Genomic DNA, 18,631 nt, shown 5'->3' with positions numbered 1-18,631 from the left:
AGGGAAGAAAGTAAAGAGGAAGAGAGATTCTCTGGGAAGGAGAACCTGGACCTAAACTTAGTTCTGGGTTAGCTCTCCTGATGGCCCTTCTAGAGGGATGGGTGTTAGAAAACAGAGAAATGGTTAGATTTATCAGACACAAAATATAGAAACTTCCTTGAAAACAAAAAGAAACAATAATTATACTGGAATCCCCTGTTCTGCAGCTCCCTATCATACTGACTGACATTTCCTACTTATAGCCAGCCCCGTCCCTTCTCTGACAATTAATTCTCTTACATTCTTGTCTCCTCTAGGAACCCAAGATTTGATCTGGTAAGAGCTGGATGGTGGGGAAGCCCTCAAGACTATTCACTCTTTATTTCTAATCAAGGTAATCATGATCTTACTTACCCAAGATCTAATGTCTTTTCTCCTGCCTCTTGTATAGTTTCCATCTTCACAAGTCTTCCTGGCTCCTTCTTTAAACACTTGGAGTTGTCCACCAGCTCCCCAGCCCTCTGTACCCCCTTTCTCTGTCTCAGCTGTTGTTTCTCTTGCCTCCGAGGAGGAGAGAGGTGTGGAAGAGAGGTAACGTCACCTTCAAACAGGTTTTGCCACCTCCCTTCCCTTCCTAAGGAGCAGGTTTGCCCAAAAGAAAAATCCTGCCTATGTAGGGGTGGGTTTTGAGGAGGAGAGTACATTTTCTAAAGTGGCTAGTCTTGAATGGGTCTAGAAAGGCAATATTTTTCCTTTTCAGACTCTTTAAAACTTTCTGGAAGCTGTTTTTTTTTTTCTTTTTTTTTTTTCAAGCAAGGTAAAAAAACATTTTGATTTTAATACTGATTTAGGCCTACTTTTCAAGCATAAGCAAAACTGGGGACACAGAAGTATGTTATAAGGAGGGTTCTGGATGAAGAAATAAATTAAGGGAAAACTGAGGATGAGAGAAGAGAGAAGACTGTTCCTCCTCATTCCAAAAAAAAGTCAACAAAAGAAGACATTAAGTATAGAAGGAAGAAGGGAGATGAATCTTGAGGAACCTGAAATAATTACCAGAGGGAAAGACCTGATTACAGTTGTAAAAAGAGACAGTAAGACTGTAAACAGGAAAAAAGTATTTAATACTTTAACAAAATACAAAATAAAGTACCCAAGTTACAAAACATAAATTCCTTTGGTTCAGTAATCACACCACTTTTTTTTACCTTCCAATGGCTACAGACATCAGCCCATCAAAGTGAAGTCAGACTGTCCCCCTCATACTGAAGATGTCATGCCAAAACCACTGCATACCCCACTGTTTAGTGAAACTGTCGGCAACTTACATGGGATAGAGCTATGGGGTAGGAAAAGGTGGAACTGGTTGTTTAAAGAAAAAAGGGAGACTCTATACATGCAGAATAAGACAATAGGAAGGAGCTTTTTGTGGGTCACTATGGTTATGAATCATACCCCTGCACATGCTACATGAGGCCGGGTCCTTTACTACAATCACATATAAATGCAGACAGTCCAGTGACCCTGAACTTCCCCAGGGAAAACAGAAAAAAACAACAACCAAAAACAGAGAAGCAGAGGAGAGAAAGGAAGGCAGCAACAGGCAGACCACAGGATAGCAGAGAACATAGTCCAGATCCTCAGCTTTACAGATAAGAAAATGAAGTGGCTTTCCAAAAGACACACAGTTCATGGCAGTTGGTATTAGAACTCCATGCTTGCTTTTAATATGAACAAGAGAAAGAGATGGACAAGAAAATGAAAGGCCCACTTCGGTGAGGCAGAGGCTGGCTCTCACTGCATTTCTGCTGTCTTTGGGAAAGAGTGCCTATGAGGTCTTAGGCCTGCCTGGGTATCTCCTGGACTCTCAAGAACCAGGGTGTTCTGGGTCCTTTCAGGGTCCCTGCAGCTCTGGGACAGAGGGATCAGAGATACTGAGAACTAGGCTACCTGATCTGGACAGAAAATGCTGGCCTCCAGTCTGCTCCCAAAAAATCCTGAAAGAGTCTCAATAAACTAGGAATAGAAATTTAGCCATCTGGGACTCAGACACCTATTACCTAACTGAGGGCAGAAAGAGGAATCACTGAGTGGGAAATCTGCTAAAGGCTGAAAACTGGAGTAAGAGTTTCCCAGGCACACTCTACTTTCTATCTAGCTTAAAGTAGGTATTTAATAAGTATCTGAATTAATAAGAGAATGAATGAATATATGAAGACAATGAGTGCTGGGTTCCACGAGAGATACTGGTTCTGTTAAAGAGCCTTACTGAGGGCCCTTTCAGGGTGCACTCTCTTTCTGTGCCCCTCTGCAGGAACTGGGTATGTATTACATTATGCCCCTGGCAAATGAAATAGATGAGAGTCAGTGCAGATTTAAAGAATTAAATTAAATAATAAAATTTTTCTGATTACTAGAGATTGGGGAGGAAGAGGCAGAAAGCCATTCCTAAAGCAGCTGCTTTCTCTACTTCTTTTTTCTCCCAGATTTATGAGAACAGCACACCAGAACCTGGAGCAATGAAGACAGAACTGCTGAAACAGCTCAAAACATGCATTTGAGGTGAATCAAGCAACCCCTCTCACTTTCCCCTCCCCTCCTCTCCCAATAGTCACTTCTTGGACAGGGGAGCAGTGGTAGACTGTGACAGCGAGATCTGACTGCACTTCTCAAAGACGACCTCGGCTGAGAGTTTAGGCAGCCCCTGATCCAGGGGGCACTCATCCACCAAGCTGTTCATAGGCGTGGGGGGCAGTGGAGGCTCCTCCTCATCTTGACTCAGTTCAGAAATCAGGGAGTTACCTGCCCTGTCCAATTCCTTGTCCTCCTGTTCCCTGGACATATCCTCTGTCTCAGGCTGCCCTGAAGGAATCTTCATGGAGTCAAAATATGCTGACAGGGCTTCCTGGAGTAGAGGCAGAAGTTTCTTTCGAGAGACCTGGGTGTTGCCCTGAAGATAGGCTTGGAGGTTAGGGTGGGTGCTTGGGGCAGGGGTCAGATTCAGGGGTGGGGAGTGGGAGTGTTCCAGAACTCCACAAATCTAAAGAGAAGACAAGACCGAGAGAGGGTGTATGAGGTGGTGAAGCAGAGCTGAGGCTTCTAAGTTAGAGGTTTCTTTTAGTAAGAAAATAATTTGTTATCAAGTCATCCAGAGTTGAGTTTTATTGCTTGCAACAAAAGGCACATCAGCTAATACACATAGCATTTTAGAAACAGAAAAAACATTTGAGATCATATATTTCATTTTATTCATAAGTAAACCAAAGCCCAGATAGATTAAGGGTCTTGAGCAAAATCATGTAGTTGATGGTAGAGTCTGAAGAAGAGCCCAGGACCCTGTGAGCTCCTAGCCTGGTATTGTCTCCAAGTGTATTCCTCTGCTCAAAAACTTGAACTCTATCCTTAGCTAGAATGGGATAAGAATCTGTACTGAGGTCATGAGAAAGACAGAAGCAGGAAGAATGAATAGATCAAAGTGGCAGTGGGACATATGATAGGCATGGTGCCAACTCTGGCGATTTACAAATGTTATCTCATTTAATCCTCACAAGTACCTTGTAAGATTGGTATTACTATTACCTTCACTTACAGGTAGGGAAACCGAGGCTCAGATAGATTACATAAGTTGCGTATGGTCATAGCTTGAATGAAGAAAAGCTGACACTTGAACCCAAGCCAGTGTTCTAAATCACTATATTACACTATTTCTAGGAGGAAGAGAGGAGATGGTAGGGCAGACTGTGAAAAGAGGACTCCATTTCCCAGCTCAGAGGCAGCCTGGGAATAGTTGTGTCTTCAGATACCTGCACAATTTCAGAAGAGTGGCACAGAGGTGCTGTGGTGGGGAGAAGGTAGGGAGATTTAGGAAGGTGGGCAGAGGCACTTATGGCCAAAGCACCCTTTCCTTCATGACATGATTAGTAAAAGCCACAATTTACCGTTTATTTTGGGTCCAGTAGTATACTTTACACACGATATTGTTTAATGATCACATCAAACTAATTAGTAGGTAGTATTATGTCATTTGTGGACTAATAGGTCAACCGACTTGCCTTAGCTCAAAGAGCAAGAAAGTGACAAATCTGGGACAGAAAAGTATGTCTGTCTTTAAAAACTGTAGCTCTTTCTACAATGCCAAACCACCTTCCACTGAGTTTATAAATAACATTTGCTGCCTGCAGGAGAAGAAGAGGTGACACACCTACTATAGGTGCAAAGGATTACCAGGCTGTGTTCAGACCAGACTTCAGCAATCCTCAAGAAACCCAGAGAAGCCCTGGACTGCCTTTAGTCCACTTTTAAATTCTTCCCTGGGCTAATCAGTAACCAACAGAGGAAAACAAAAGGGAGGAGGGTGGGGAAGGTGGCCAGCAGAAAACCAGGCAAGAGAACAAGCCTGCTCCCAGATAACTTCTTACAGAGTTAGCGTTACACAGAGTAATTAATCTCTGTGTGGTTCAGTAGTAGAAAAGGTTTCTCCTGGGTTCCAATTTTCAGTGCAATGGGGTAAAAAGAAAGGAATTGACTGGCAAGGGTGAGGAATTAATGCTTAAACCAAGAATTGAGTTTTGAGTACAGATTTATAACATTTCCTTTTAACCTGATTTTAAGTTTCTTCTAAATAGGAATTGTGCCTTTAATTCTCTTTGGAATCTCTCTTTCTCAATGACAGTATGATTAAGAATATTCATGTATATAGAGAATGGAATACAGCAGGACAAGGAGATTCTGGAAATAGGTCAAGGGGCCTCTGTGTAAATATAAGAACCAAGGAGAGGTCTCTACAGCACAGGGCAGTGGGTACAGGCAAAGCTCTGTTGGGCCCTTGGGTTGCAGAAGAATCAGAGACTCACCATCATTCGGAGTGCTGCATGGGGACAGAAAACAGCCAACTGCCTCATTGGCTCATTGTGAGTGTTGAAAAACATAGTCATGGCGACCAGGACATCGAAGTTGTGAGCCTGGCAGAAAACATGGAGATCTGTAATGAGGCCAGACCTCTGCAGAAAGGCCTGAAAGAGAAGAAATGCACAGGGATGAGGGCTATCATTGTCGCTGAACCCTCCTTGTCACCATCAACAAAAAAATGCTTATGAAGTGTTTCTTTGCAGGGTAACCTGGGAACTCATATTCCATAAAAAAAGCTATCTGATATTTACTCTGTGTTATCTCTGTGCTGAGAGGCAGTATGTAGAATGTGGTGAACATAGGACTTGGGTTCAGACAGAATTGGTTTGAAAATCATTTCTATTACCTATTAGCTATATGATCAAGGAATTACATTGACCTCCCTGGACTTAAGTTTACTCATCTGTAAAATGAGGAAAAAACATTCACCAAACATGATTGTCTTAAGAATTAAAAAATTATACTGTATATAACATTCCTGGCATGTACAAGGCTTTCCTGTTCTTGCAATCAAACAAGCAAGGTTTTTTCTTGTGGGTATTTTTATTCTAAAACAGAACAATGGGGCACACAGATAAGAACAGACACGTGCAGCTACATCCTTGGCTGTTCATTCTTTGCCAATCTATACTCTTCTTCCAAATGCTCATGCAGTATTTCCTACAATGAGTAACACCATCAGCTGTTTCAGATTAGGGCTTTTCTCTATTCTTGACATTTCTAATGTGTTAATTTGTATTGTGATTACGGTACTTGGCAACCCTTTTATGTCCTTAACGTTTGTTTCCCAAACTAGGTTATGAGTCACAAGGGTAGAGGCCATGCTATTTTGTTTTATTTAATTATTTAGTATTTTTACACAGTATTTAAAAGAAAGCTGTGCAGACCACGAGAGTATGTGTTCAGATCAGATTGTCCAATGATTTAAACCAATATGATATGGAACCAAGTATTAAAATACCATTATCCAAATATATCCAAATATATATTCAAAGTGAATATCGAAAGTTATATTCATTCACTCATTCAACAAAATATACGGAGTATCCATGTGCCAGACACTGTCAAAGGTGCTGGAGAAATAGCAGACAGAAAAGAAATATGGTCCCTGCTCTGGTGTGCCCTCAAGTTGGATAAACTAGTAGAGGAAAATAGACAGTAAGTAAAGAAAACATGAAACATGATTGTTTCTGTGTGTTAAATGCTGTGAAGAAAACAAAATAAGGTAATTCTTAGAGGTTTTGGAGCACAGAGGATATTACTTCAGTTACGGTGGTCAGGAAAAACCCCTCAAAAGAGGAGGCATCTGAGCTAAGACCTGAATAAGAGAGCTGGCTTGGAAAAGGGAAAAGCAAGCACAAAGACTCCGGAGCTGGGAATGAGCTTAATGGTCCGGGGAACAGAGAGCCAACCAGCGCGGCCACAGCATGGTGAGCGCAGGGGTGGGGCTGGGATGGGATGAGTCAGAGAGAAAGACAAGTGCCAGGTCACAGAGGGCCTGTAAACCATAGTGAGATTTTATTAGAGGTGCAGTGAGAAAGCAGCTAAAGGAAGCAGGCTGATATGATCTGACTAACATCTTAAAGAGATCACTCTGGCTGCTGTGGGGAGAATGGTTTGTAGGGTTGCAAAAGTAGAGGCAGGGAAACCAGGATGGGGGTCATTATAAAGTGCAGTGAGAGACAATGGACTATGGGAGTTATAGTAAACATGGAGAAAAGTACACAGGTACAAGATATATCTTGGAGGTGGCCCAGGAGTTGGGGGCAGGTCACATACCTAACTGGAAGTCTTCTCTCCCGCCCACAGCTGCATCTTGCTCTTACCTGCAAGTCCATATATATAGCACTGATGGCCACCTTTGCGCCTTGTCTGGAGATGGTCTTCAGGTCCTTTCTCAGCATCTGCTCAGTGGTCAGTTCTAGAAAATGGATGTGAGACTGGGGGTCAAACAAGAGAGCTGAGTCCAAAGACCAGGAAGGTGAGGACACCAAGCCGAGTCAAGGCAGAGGAAAAACACAGCTTCTCTTTGGGGCAGTGAACAGGGGAGATTACTGATAACGTAATTATACAATAAAAAAATTCTTTTAAATAACTGGGCCACAATAGTTATCTTTAAAGCAAGGGATTTTGGAGAGAAGAGTGAAAGGAAGAGAGGCTTTTACTTTTGACTTTTCCCTTTCTGTGTGTGTTAGCCTTCTGCAAGCAGACGTAGTACTCTTTCTTCCTTTTTATACATCAGCAGGTGGTAGCTGAGTACAAAATTACAGAAGTTTTGTTGTTTTCATCTTGTGTTTGGACACTCGCCCTAAATGTTCCTTCTGCTTCCCTAAGCAATTACCTACATCTCTAAAAATTTACTATATTTTATTTATATGTCTATATTCTCTGATTAGACTGGAAGCCTCTGAGACTCTTAATGTATTTCTCCTCATCCTACCCAATAGCCAGGATAGAACAATACAGTAAACTATTGATTAGTTCATGACCGGATTCATCCACTACTTTGTTTCTTTCTAGTTTAAAGCTTAAATCATTATGCATGCTCTGAAATTGTTTTGATGGTGTTCAAGAATATAATGAACAAGGCCTGCCCATTTGTTTTCTCACATGGGAGAGAGACAAGTCAGTTTACACCTGTCTTCAATATAAGACGTCATACCTGATATATCAAACTTCGCCTTTTGCAGAGAATCGAAGATGTCATTTCTCTTGGGCAGATCTGGAAAGAGGGCCTCCAGCTTCTCCACATATTTGTTGTCCTTTGCAGTTGCCTTTTCAATTTTAAGGTCCATGTTGACACAGTCCAGGATGATTGTTCCTGTGGAGAAGGGAGATGGTGGAACTCAAATACCATGGCCCTCCATTCACAACTGCCAGGACACACATAACCCTCAAACCAAATGGACACAATACAGAGGAGACGATAGGGCAAACTTGCTGAAAATAAAACAAGAAACTAAGACTATGTCCTGAGTAAGACTTCCCAAATCCGACTCAAATATGTAGGCAGGAAATGGGGGAAAGGTAGAAAGGAAGCCTGACTATCTCAGTCCTTGGAGATTTTGAAACCTATTTAGAGAAAGATGACCTCTCTTCCAAAGAACAAATTCCATTAAAATTTTTGTAAGGTGGATGAGACAGTCTAACCCAACTCTTCCTTTTTTTTCCAAATGGAGACCATGAGAACAAGAAAGGTTAAGGGATTTGCTCAAGGTCACATAACTACTGGGCAGAAATTATATTAGAATCCATTTCCTGCTTCTTTGCCTAGTCCTCTTTCCATTACATAAAGCTGCTTGATAAGCAGCTTCTGAGTCCCTTGTCCTGTGCTTCCTTTCTGCTTTTTGTTAACAAAGTACTCCCCAGGCCTTTAAAAAAATTTTTTTTATTAAGGTATGATTGATATACACTCTTATGAAGGTTTCACATGAAAAAACAATGTGGTTACTACATTTCCCCATATTATCACGTCCCCACCCATACCCCAATGCAGTCACTGTCCATCAGTGCAGCAAGTTGCCAGAGATCCACTATGTCCCTTCTCTGTGCTACACTGTTCTCCCCATGATCCCCCACACCATGTGTACTAAACATAATACCCCTCAGTCCCCTTCTCCCTCCCTCCCCACCCGACCTCCCACACCCCTCCCCTTTGGTAACCATTAGTTCATTCTTGGAGTCTCTGAGTCTGCTGCTATTTTATTCCTTCAGTTTTGCTTCATTATTATACTCCACAAATGAGGGAAATCATTTGGCATTTGTTTTTCTCCACCTGGCTTATTTCACTGAGCATAATGTCCTCCAGCTCCATCCATGTTATTGCAAATCGTAGTATTTGTTTCTTTCTTATGGCTGAATACTATTCCATTGTGTGTATGTACCACCTCTTCTTTATCCATTCATCTACTGATGAACACTTAGGTTGCTTCCATATCTTGGCTATTGTAAAAAGTGCTGCAGTGAACATAGGGGTGCATATGTCTTTTTGAATCTGAGAAGTTGTATTCTTTGGGTAAATTCCAAGGAGTGGGATTCCTGGGTGAAATGGTATTTCTATTTTTAGTTTTTTGAGGAACCTCCACATTGCTTTCCACAATGGTTGAACTAGCTTACATTCCCACCAGCAGTGTAGGAGGGTTCCCCTTTTTCTGCATCCCCGCCAGCATTTGTTGTTCTTAGTCTTTTCGATGCTGACCATCCTTATTGGTGTGAGGTGAAATCTCATTGTGGTTTTAATTTGCATTTCCCTGATGATTAGTGATGTGGAGCATCTTTTCACGTGTCTGTTGGCCATCTGAATTTCTTTTTTGGAGAACTGTCTCTTCATATCCTCTGCCCATTTGTTAATCGGGTTATTTGCTTTTTGGGTGTTGAGGTGTGTAAGTTCTTTATATATTTTGGATGTTAACCCCTTGTCAGATATGTCATTTACAAATATATTCTCCCATACTGTAAGACGCCTTTTTGTTCTGTTGATGGTGTCCTTTGCCTTATAGAAACTTTTTAGTTTGATGTAGTCCCATGAGTTCATTTTTGCTTTTATTTCCCTTGCTTGAGGAGATGCATTCAGGAGGAAGTTGTTCATGCTTATATTCAGGAGATTTTTGCCTATGTTGTCTTCTAAGAGTTTTATAGTTTCATGACTTATATTCAGGTCTTTGATCCATTTCGAGTTTACTTTTGTGTATGGGGTTAAACAATAATCCAGTTTCATTCTCTTGCATGTAGTTGTCCAGTTTTGCCAACAGCAGCTGTTGAAGAGGCTGTCATTTCCTCATTGTATGTCCACGGCTCTTTTATCATATATTAATTGACCATATATGCTTGGGTTTATATCAGGGCTCTCTAGTCTGTTCCATTGGTCTATGGGTCTGTTCTTGCACCAGTACCAAATTTTCTTGATTACTGTGGCTTTGTAGTAGAGCTTGAAGTTGGGGAGCATAATCCCCCCAGCTTTATTCTTCCTTCTCAGATCCCCAGGCCTTTAAACAATAAAGTATCCCACAATGCCTAATTGCTGCCTGAAAGAATCCCATCCTTAGGTATGGGCTGAGTGTGTTTGAGGGAATGGCCAAGCTAGAATAGAGTCTAGACTTTACCGCTTCTCCCTTCTTTGGGATGGGAAAAGAAGAACTAGTCAGGCCCCAACCTCCAAGTCACCCTCACCATGCAGAAGGGCCGCAGTCTGCCTGTCCAAGATCTCTGGTGCCCCCTGTAGGATTCTCTCTGTCACAAGGGTAGCGCAGGACCCCACCAGCTCAACTGAAACATGGCAGGTAGGGCAGTGGGTTTGCTCAACGGGCCGATGGTCTAGCACCTCTGCAACTGCCTCCTCTAGGGCTGCATCACTTCTGTGTGGCAAAGTGGGGTGTGGGGAAAAGAGAAAGAAAGATAGGTAAGGGTACTCCAGCTACTTCCAACCAACCTCCACCTCACCCATAAAGGAAAACCCATAAGACATATTAGGCAAACACTTAAAACTGGTCACTTCTACCTCTGCCTCACTTCTCTCTTCTCTTTAATGTTTTAACTGAAGTCATCTTTAAATAATGTATAAGTGAATTTGGTGAAGTATCTGCTACAAATATCTTATCCACATATTTGATGTCCTTTGGGGTTGCTTTTCCAATTGACACCCTTGACAGCCAACATCTAAATCTCTCCATTACCTTAATCCACTTAATACCCAAGTTCCATCCAGGTCACCAGACCTGTGGTGTCTATATTCCTATCCATTCCCTCCTTTCCAATCCTCTGCTACTGGCTTATTCTAGGCCATTAACCTCTCTCATCTGGACTATTCTAATAGTTTCTTAACCAAAGACCTACCTCCAGTCTTAGGGCCTCCTAAGCTATCCTCCACAATGCTGTCTGAATGATCATTTGAAAAATGTAAATTTGGTTCTGTCAGGACCTGGAATAAATAGAATTAAGAGTAGTTCCCCACTGCCCTAAGGTGATGCCTAATCTTTTGGGCAGGCCTACCATGTGTCCATGATCTGGCCCCTGCCAACCTCTCTAGTCTTACCTTTTTCCACATCCTACTTCTCCCTCATAGCTTATGCTCCAGCCATGCAAAACAAATTCCAGTTCCTCATTCACCAAGCTATTTCATGCCTGCCTGCCCTTTGCTTATTAATTGCTCTCTCTGCCTGGATGCTTTTTCTAGCCTTCCCATTTTATCTTACCTTCCCACTCACAGAGCAAACACCTAGTACTCTCAAAATAGATAAAGGTATTAGGTATTATACCTAATATAAAAAATATTAGGTATTATAACTCTGTTAGTAAACCTTTCCTGACACCCACTAGTCCCCTCTAGAATATTTAACCATTCCACCCTTCATGTACCTACTATCCTCTAGAGTGACAGTTATCACTTAGCTCTAATGCCCATTACAATGACCAGTTTGCCTAGTTCCCTTCTGACTGAAAGCTTAAGAACAGGTCATCTGTCTCACCTTCATCAATTTATTAATTAGTGAATGGATAGATGGATTAATGCCCTTTGGGTACCCTCTGTCAATGCCCTGCTGCAACCAGAGTACCCAAGGAAAAAAATATGCATTTCAATGTTGGCAGGAGTCAGACAGATTTAAGAAGGTCTCATATTCATGCTTTTTTGGCAGCTTTTCCAGTCCTAAATTAGGAATGGAATTATTGTAGGTATGTACATTTGTTCAACAGACACTAATGAGATATTGCCTTATGTAGGAAATAATTTTGCTAACTTTTTAAAAATTAGAGTTGGAACCATTATTCAAAGGTTTCTATTGTACTAAATCTGCCATGAAATCTTAAAATGATGACACCAAAGGCAGATAAATCATTTCTGAATTATTCTTAATTTGAGCTCTCCATGTTTCTATATGGAGAACTGCCAATATTTTCTGTTGATTTATATCTGTTATGAACCATCAATTATGATTAGCCTGTGAGATCCCTGAGAGCAAAAACTTCTTCCTCCTCTCTTTATTTCTTACTCATCAGAGCTGAGCATGGCACAGGATAAGTACCAGCTTAACCTCCTTCCACTTACTTGGGTAAGACATGATGGTCAACAAGGGTGAGGGTGAGTTGGCCAGCTTGGTGCAATGCATGGAGGTCAATCTCATCCCGGAAAATCAAGAGGGACTCTGGAATGCCAATCTTTTGTAGGAAGAAGACGTTGTCACCTCGTAGAGGTAGTTCAGAACGCATTATATTTAAAACTGGCACAAAGACTTCCCCAACCTCTGTTGTCTGGGTAGGAAAGAGACAAGAATGTATGGCAATGTTTTGGGATAGACAGGAAAGGTAACAAGGCTACTGGGACCAAGGGAGACATGATCTTAGGTAAGTTACTGCCCTTTTCAAAGCCACGTTACTCAGTTAATCAAAATAAAAGGACAATTCTTGCCCTCTCTCCTTTCTAGCAATGACATTATGGTCAAAAGGAAAACTCATGAGAAAGACCAAGTTACTGATGCTGCAGAGAAAAGGGGTTATCAGTCCTCAAGAACTGACCTGGGCATGAGGACTACACACCAGATCACTAATATCTCTAAGGAACTCAATAATAAACTGTTAGAATATTGCTTTATGGTTTATAAATTCTTCAAAATACATTTACTCTTTTGATCCTTACAGCAACACTGTAAAATATTATCATCTCAGCTTTTGTAGATGGTGACATGAGACTCAGCAAAGTTAAGGGATTTAACTTACCCAAGACTAAATACTGTTATGTAGCAGAGCTAGGTCTTGAATCCAAATCTTTTCATTCTAAGAGACTCTGCTCTAAATTACTCACCTTTGCCAGGTAAAAAGCCAGGGTGAGAGCTGACACCATGGAGTCCAAGTCACAGGCTTCATTTCCCAGCACAACATGTAGTGGTTGAGATTCCTAGAGAGCAAGAAGAGTGGGAAACTAGAAACATCTCTGTCCATTTCCATTTACCTTCTATTCATGTAGGGCTTCACACATCACTGATGTTCACAGAGAGGGTAGGTCAGATAATCTTATGGGTCCTCATTTCATGGATGAAGATATTAGCCAAGCGGGCATATGTGTTTTAGCTAAGTCTGAAGCGTTCCACACAGCTAGCAAAAATGTGAGTTTTCTTCTCTGCTACACTGTCTCCTTGAATGTTAACTTACACACAAGAACAACAGTGAATAATTCTCTGATTTATCCTACTTCTTTGGGCAACTGAGGAGAAATGAAAGGTAGAGTATTTGGGGTAGCTGGTATATCCAAGCTGTATCAACCCTTTTTTTTTTCCTTCTGTTTTCCAAATAGCGAAAAGACTCTTTATGCTTCTAAATCATGAGAATAGGTGAAGAAACTTTGAAAATAAAGGTAAAAATAAGATCTAGTCTATGATCCAGTTATTCAGGCCATGCAAACTCCCCCTACCCAGAGAAACATCCATGACAACCAGATATAACCCACACTCTCATGACCCGAGAAGCAGACACTTTCCCAGCAGGTACAGATTAAAGCAAGAACATGTGCTGCTGACACTGCCTGCACTTTTATTTTTAAAGTTTTGAAAAGTCCTGCTGCTGTAAGAACTCTGAGGAGGAAAGGATATCTGTTATTATGTTCCCTTGTATCTCCTTTTAAATAAAATACACTAAAACCTACAATGCCCACAACAGCAGAGACAGGGTTTGGTTCTGTTTTGAAACTTTTGGAGAGTGCTATGTACTGCTACTATTTTTAAGTGCATTAACTAATCATTTAATCCTCAAAATAATCCAAAGAGGCGGTTACTTTAGGAATTATTATTTCATTCTGGGTATGAGCATTCTGCCAGGTAGAATGAGACCATAACATCCATGGCTCTGCGTAGGCCATGAGAATTCAATCTCAACATTTACTTCTGAACGTCTCTCTGACGGAGAAGGGCATAAGGGAGACAAAATGAGACACAATGGTTATGGCAGGATTTCTTAATATCCATATTACGGATATTCTCAATGGGGTAACTCTTTGTTGTGGGGCTGCCCTATGCATTTGGGATGGTGGGTGGCATTCCCAGGCTCTGCCCACCAGATATCAGGAGCATCCCTGGTCATGACAATCAGAAATGTCTCCAGACTTGCCAAATATTCCCAAGGATGTTGCGGACAGCAAAATCACCCCAGTTGAGAATTACTGGGTAACAGAAAGGTGAAAATTGAAATACTCTGGCTTTTCAATTAGGGAAGATTTGCAAGATGGAAGAGTTAAGGAAAGTGGGAAAGGGATGCAGAGAAGCAAAACACAGCAAGAAACAGTTGTCAAGTAATTAACTTTAGGAAAAAAGAGAACCTAGGGGAACCTAAAATTATCTTCCCTTTGTTGGCTCTTACCAACTCCCCTCACTCCTCCAGAAAGCTATAGCCAGAAAGGGATAATTTTAGAAGACTTGTGGTGATATAAATTGCCCTATCTAGTAATGAGATAGGTTTTTGTTTTTAAAACACCCTCTTCCCCATCTCCTATTCCCACTCCTACAGAGAAGTACAAAAGGCTGAGGGTATCTGTCAAGGTTTCAGAAGAGGGGTTTCTGGGGAAAGTCTGCTGTCAGGGTATCCTCTGTGCCCATTTCTCTAAGCCTACTTCAAGAGGGTGGCAATCAGGATCCATTCATACTGAACAGTATGGGGGAGGGGAGATTCTTTTTAAACTCTTTTCCAACACAATACAATAATTCTATACCCAAGATCCCAGTCCTCTAATAACTCATCTGGCTTGCAATGAATTCCTCAACTTGATACCAGAGAAGGCCCCCCTGTTTCCTGGATCCCAAGAACTGCCCAGATGGCTGTGGACCAACGGACCAACATGGCAACAAAGCTCTAGAGATAAGTGGCTGCAGATATAACTTGCTTAGTGAAGCAGTAAGGGTCCTATGTTCTCTAGGGAGGGAACTATACAAACAGTAGAGGCCATATGGCCCTGACTCTGGAGAAAGAAAAATAAGAGCAGGGAAAAGGTAGAGCCAGGAGAAGAAACCTACGGCTGGGCACAAAGAGGCCCTTGAAGAACCTTTCCAAAAACTCACTTACGTTAGTGTTGCTTCATAACAAGTGACAGCTGATTGGCATCAGTCAGATGCATCCCCAGCATGGAGAGAAGGCTAAGCAAAAAAAGCAGAAAGTAGGGACCAAATACAACCTCATGACTCTGAGGTGAGGAAAAAATGATATTCAGAAGGTGAATAACTAACCTCTTGTGCTCAGCCAAGCTCAGATAGCAACCAAAAGGAACTAATACCAAAGAAATAGTCTGATATTTTTCGCAAGCCTTGTAACAGGAGTAACAAGGGAGGTGGTGGCATTCTTTTCCTCTATCAGCATGCACCATTACCCCACCCTGACTGGTCTGTTTACCACCTGCAAAACATGATGTGCACATTCCCAGCTCTGCCCTTTGCCCTGTTTGTTCTTTGTCGGAGAGCAGCAGAACTGCCGTTTGAAAAGACCACAGACTGGGGTTGAATCCCAGCTCTGCTTTTTATTCGCTGTGGTACATTGGCCTCTCTAAGCCCCATTTTTCATTTTTAAAATGAGGCTAATACTGTAATCAATTCCATGAAGTTGTCTGGAGGCTTTGGAGGAAGGAACACCTAAGTGCCTACTCTGTACTCATAGAAATGAGCGCCTGTCCATCTTCTTTCCTTACTCCTCCCTCTTCATTCATTGCCTTCCCAAAGGCCCCCTCTTTCTGTGAAGGCTTCGCTGACTGCCCAGGCCTCCGGCTTCCAGCAACTGTGGCTCTCATAAGGGACTGCTACCATAAGGAACCAGCTATCTTTTCATGGGCATGTATCACAGATGTTTAACATAGTATATATTTTATTGTTCAAACTGGGGCACCTGAAATGAGAACAGGTGCAATTAATGATTATGCCTGAATAAACTAAGGCTTTCCTGGGCAAACTGATATGGCTGTCCAACTTATCAGGCACTATTCTCCTCATTTAGGAAAATCATGTGTAACTCTTAGCCCCTACTTCATCCGCCACCAGCTGAAAGCACAAACCACACAGCTTCAGTTTTCTATCCATCAGAGGAAGAGTTCAGGGCAAATACAGTTATACTTAGAGCATGAAAAAACCTTAGCTGCCAATGAACAAATACAATCTGAGAGCTACAAGTAAACATCAACTTTTTTCTTAAAAAGCAAAAACAAAACAACCCACTAGTTGAAATGACTATGTCCTGATGTTCTTTGTGGCCTCAGTGGGCAGGCGGGTGGAGGAAGAGGATGTGCTCTAGGGCTGGCAAAGTCAACCACTGCCCTTGAAAAGCTGAATATGTCTGATGCCTACTCTACAAAATAGTTAAGGAGGGAGTTAAAAAAAAAAAAACAGACAGGGAGCCAGAGATGGGGAAGCCTTCCCGGCACAGAAAATGAGACTAATGCTGACACTAGGACTGCAAATGTCTGAGCCAGCCACTCTGGATTCCTGCCTCATGCCTAAGAAGTGCAGATGGCATGTTTTATCCAAAGTCTTCTGAATGGACTCCTAAACGTGAATGCAGCCCTACCCTGCAGTGAAGATTTTCCCCCTAGAAGTGAAAGGTGAGTTATCATGAATAGGACATTAAATAGGATTTCTTTTACATGAGATAGCCTACTATCCATTGTGGCAGAGGTTATAGATAATCTGTGGTACTAGATGCTAAAAATATGGTATTGATTGGAGAGCTGGCTGGGTTATCAGCTATCTCTCGGGTGTAAAGGTCAAGCATTCACAATTTCCCAAAAGTTATACTATAGTTTAACAGAAACATTCAAATGTAACAGTGTCTCTTTCTAAATTATATTTTTCATTATATAAGAAACAATGGTGCAGCTCTGGGGAATTGGAGGGGATTGGTGGAGGATATCTTTTTCATTTCCTTTTTGTATTTGAATTTTTTTCACTATGTACATTTACTACTTTTATAATTAAAAACAATCTAAATTGTTGGCGATCACCTGTATATCCTGCCACCAGTTCACCTACTAACATTCCTTGAGTCTAATGTTCTCATTTCTCCCAGCCCTCGCTAGGTTGTCTGATGATGAGAGCTCTAAGATACAATTTCACTTTAACAAGCTCACAAGTTCAGAAAAATGAAGATCTATATCTTGCTCTTTGGTGGGATGAATGCAGGCAGAGAAAGCAGGGTACCAGCAATATGGGAAAAATTCAGTATTCTTCAGTTTCATACTGCTGTGGAAGATACACTGTTAACCTGAGGGGATGAAGGGGGGCAGGGAGAGCCTCTGGAGGGTAGACGCTGTAGGAAAGAAGCATGCGACAAAATTCAGCTCGGTGAGGTTTTCAGGTCCAAGGGCTCTTTACTGGTGGAAAGAGACCAGTCATATGGGTTATTGGAGGGTGGAAATCCAACTGCTTAGTACATGAAATAGTGCCACAAAGAGTTCTAAATTGCCTTATGTATTAAAACAAATTCTCCCCAACTTTTTAATTCACATGGAAATATTTGGTGTAATTGGTGTTAAAATTGTGCTTCACCCCTATTCTTCAGGTGAAGACATTCATTATGCCAACAGCTGAGTCTGCAGAAGGAATTAGGTGACTTTTAGGATATGTTAAAGGCCAGAATCTATTGTCCAGAGAAATCTGTAGAGTTGAAGATACTTTCAAAGAAGGGCATAATCAACCATGCATCTAGGTGTTCTGCAGGGGCGGTGTAACCTGAAGTAAGGGGGCCAGGTGACCTCCTGGAGCCTCTCTCTCTGTGTTTTGCTGCTAACTGGGTATAGAAGCCTAATGCTGCATGAGTAGTCGGCATGGCTGGGAGATTCCAACTGGCTCAAAGAGTACCCAAATTAGCCACAAAGCATTCAGGAGTCATGCTTATAATTCTGATTCCAAATATACGTTGTGCTTATCCCCTTCCAGACAGGTGATTTTTATGTAATTTATTTGTGTAAAGGCCAAGGAAGAAACTGGAAGGAAACGAATGTAGGTTGTGGGTCAACAGATATCTTTGGCTTAAAAACAGATTTAAAGTAAAACACCATGACCACCTTTATTCTAGAATGACTTAGGGCCCCCAAACAGAAACAGCTCTTTAGAGGCAAAAGGTGGTCGGCACGGATTCCCTCGTACCCTCCGGTTTCACCTGGACGCCAGTGGGCCAAAGGAGGCCTTGTGAGTGGAGATCTGAAAAAACTGGCGGGGAGAAAGGAATAAATACACCTCGCGGAGCGCGAATTAGCGACAGCACAGCCCTGGAGCTTTTGACGGAATTGACCCAGGCGGCAGAGAGCAGAGGCTCAGATGCAGGATGCAGACCCACGATTCCTCCTCCCCGCTCTTGGACAGATCCCAAACGCAGGGGCTCAGAACGGGGAGACTGAGCAGCATTCCCACTCTCAAGAGCCAGGTTCTCGTTCCTCACTCTCAAGCCTGATCAGATCCCAAGTCCCCACCTCATAATTCCATGTTCCCTCCATACAGACCCTCGGGTGCTCCCCAGATCCCACATCTTCGTCCTTCCTGGACCCCGTTCCATTCCTTACGGTCAGACAGGGATCCGTTACCTGCAGAGCAGCTCGACAACCCTGCAGGTAGTCGTCCATGGTGAAGCCAAATGTGTGCCACCGCCCCTCGCCAAAGAGAGGCTATCGGTTGAATGCGCCCCGCCCCGGTCTCAGGGGCCTTGAGGCAGGGTCAGGAGGCAGGACTCGAACCCGCCACACAGAGACTCGGCCCCGACACTGGCAGGAAGTGCGTAATCCGGCGCTCCC

At 42.3% G+C, this 18,631-nt stretch overlaps 2 protein-coding genes and 1 long non-coding RNA gene across 5 annotated transcripts in view; 1 reads left to right on the top strand and 2 right to left on the bottom strand.

Moving 5' to 3' along the window:
* Positions 1–564, bottom strand: part of BNIPL (BCL2 interacting protein like) — a 14,458-nt gene extending 13,894 nt beyond the window's left edge. The window contains exon 1 of one of the 2 annotated variants that reach the window (XM_036905204.2): positions 394–564. In XM_036905204.2, coding sequence (XP_036761099.2) covers positions 394–437 — 44 coding nt within the window. In that variant the 5' untranslated portion in view covers positions 438–564. The remainder of the gene's footprint in view (positions 1–393) is intronic. The other variant, XM_036905203.2, reaches the window with a different exon arrangement.
* The window catches only part of LOC118922444 (uncharacterized), a 5,591-nt gene extending 765 nt beyond the window's left edge, over positions 1–4,826 (top strand). The window contains exons 2-4 of the long non-coding RNA XR_005028775.2: positions 297–373; positions 2,466–2,541; positions 4,161–4,826. This is a non-coding gene — a long non-coding RNA (uncharacterized LOC118922444). The remainder of the gene's footprint in view (positions 1–296; positions 374–2,465; positions 2,542–4,160) is intronic.
* On the bottom strand, positions 1,085–18,631 carry PRUNE1 (prune exopolyphosphatase 1). Of its 2 annotated transcripts, XM_036905192.2 has the most exons (8): positions 18,425–18,631; positions 12,683–12,775; positions 11,930–12,132; positions 10,057–10,241; positions 7,550–7,708; positions 6,714–6,808; positions 4,833–4,991; positions 1,085–3,019 (listed from the first exon to the last, which is right to left on the bottom strand). In XM_036905192.2, exons 1-8 carry the CDS (start codon positions 18,461–18,463, stop codon positions 2,591–2,593), a joined length of 1,362 nt encoding a protein of 453 aa, XP_036761087.2. In that variant the 5' UTR covers positions 18,464–18,631; the 3' UTR covers positions 1,085–2,590. The 2 variants fall into 2 exon arrangements, with proteins under 2 accessions (XP_036761087.2, XP_036761088.1); XM_036905193.2 differs by lacking the exons at positions 7,550–7,708; positions 10,057–10,241; positions 12,683–12,775; positions 18,425–18,631 and having other exon boundaries at positions 11,930–12,005.

This window comes from Manis pentadactyla, chromosome 4 (assembly GCF_030020395.1).
Source record: "Manis pentadactyla isolate mManPen7 chromosome 4, mManPen7.hap1, whole genome shotgun sequence".
NCBI classification, from domain to species: domain Eukaryota; kingdom Metazoa; phylum Chordata; class Mammalia; order Pholidota; family Manidae; genus Manis; species Manis pentadactyla.
The sequence above is the reverse complement of the archived record's forward strand: the minus strand, read 5'-3'. Positions and strand labels throughout refer to the sequence as shown.

Excerpts from the sequence above, each read along its gene's own strand:
- PRUNE1 (XM_036905192.2), bottom strand. The coding sequence starts at position 18,463 with ATGGACGACTACCTGCAGGGTTGTCGAGCTGCTCTGCAG. Across the intron at positions 7,709-10,056 it reads GACTGCGGCCCTTCTGCATG|GAACAATCATCCTGGACTGT; the intron begins GTGAGGGTGACT and ends CCTTCTCCACAG. Across the intron at positions 4,992-6,713 it reads CTATATATATGGACTTGCAG|GCCTTTCTGCAGAGGTCTGG; the intron begins GTAAGAGCAAGA and ends CTTCTCTTTCAG.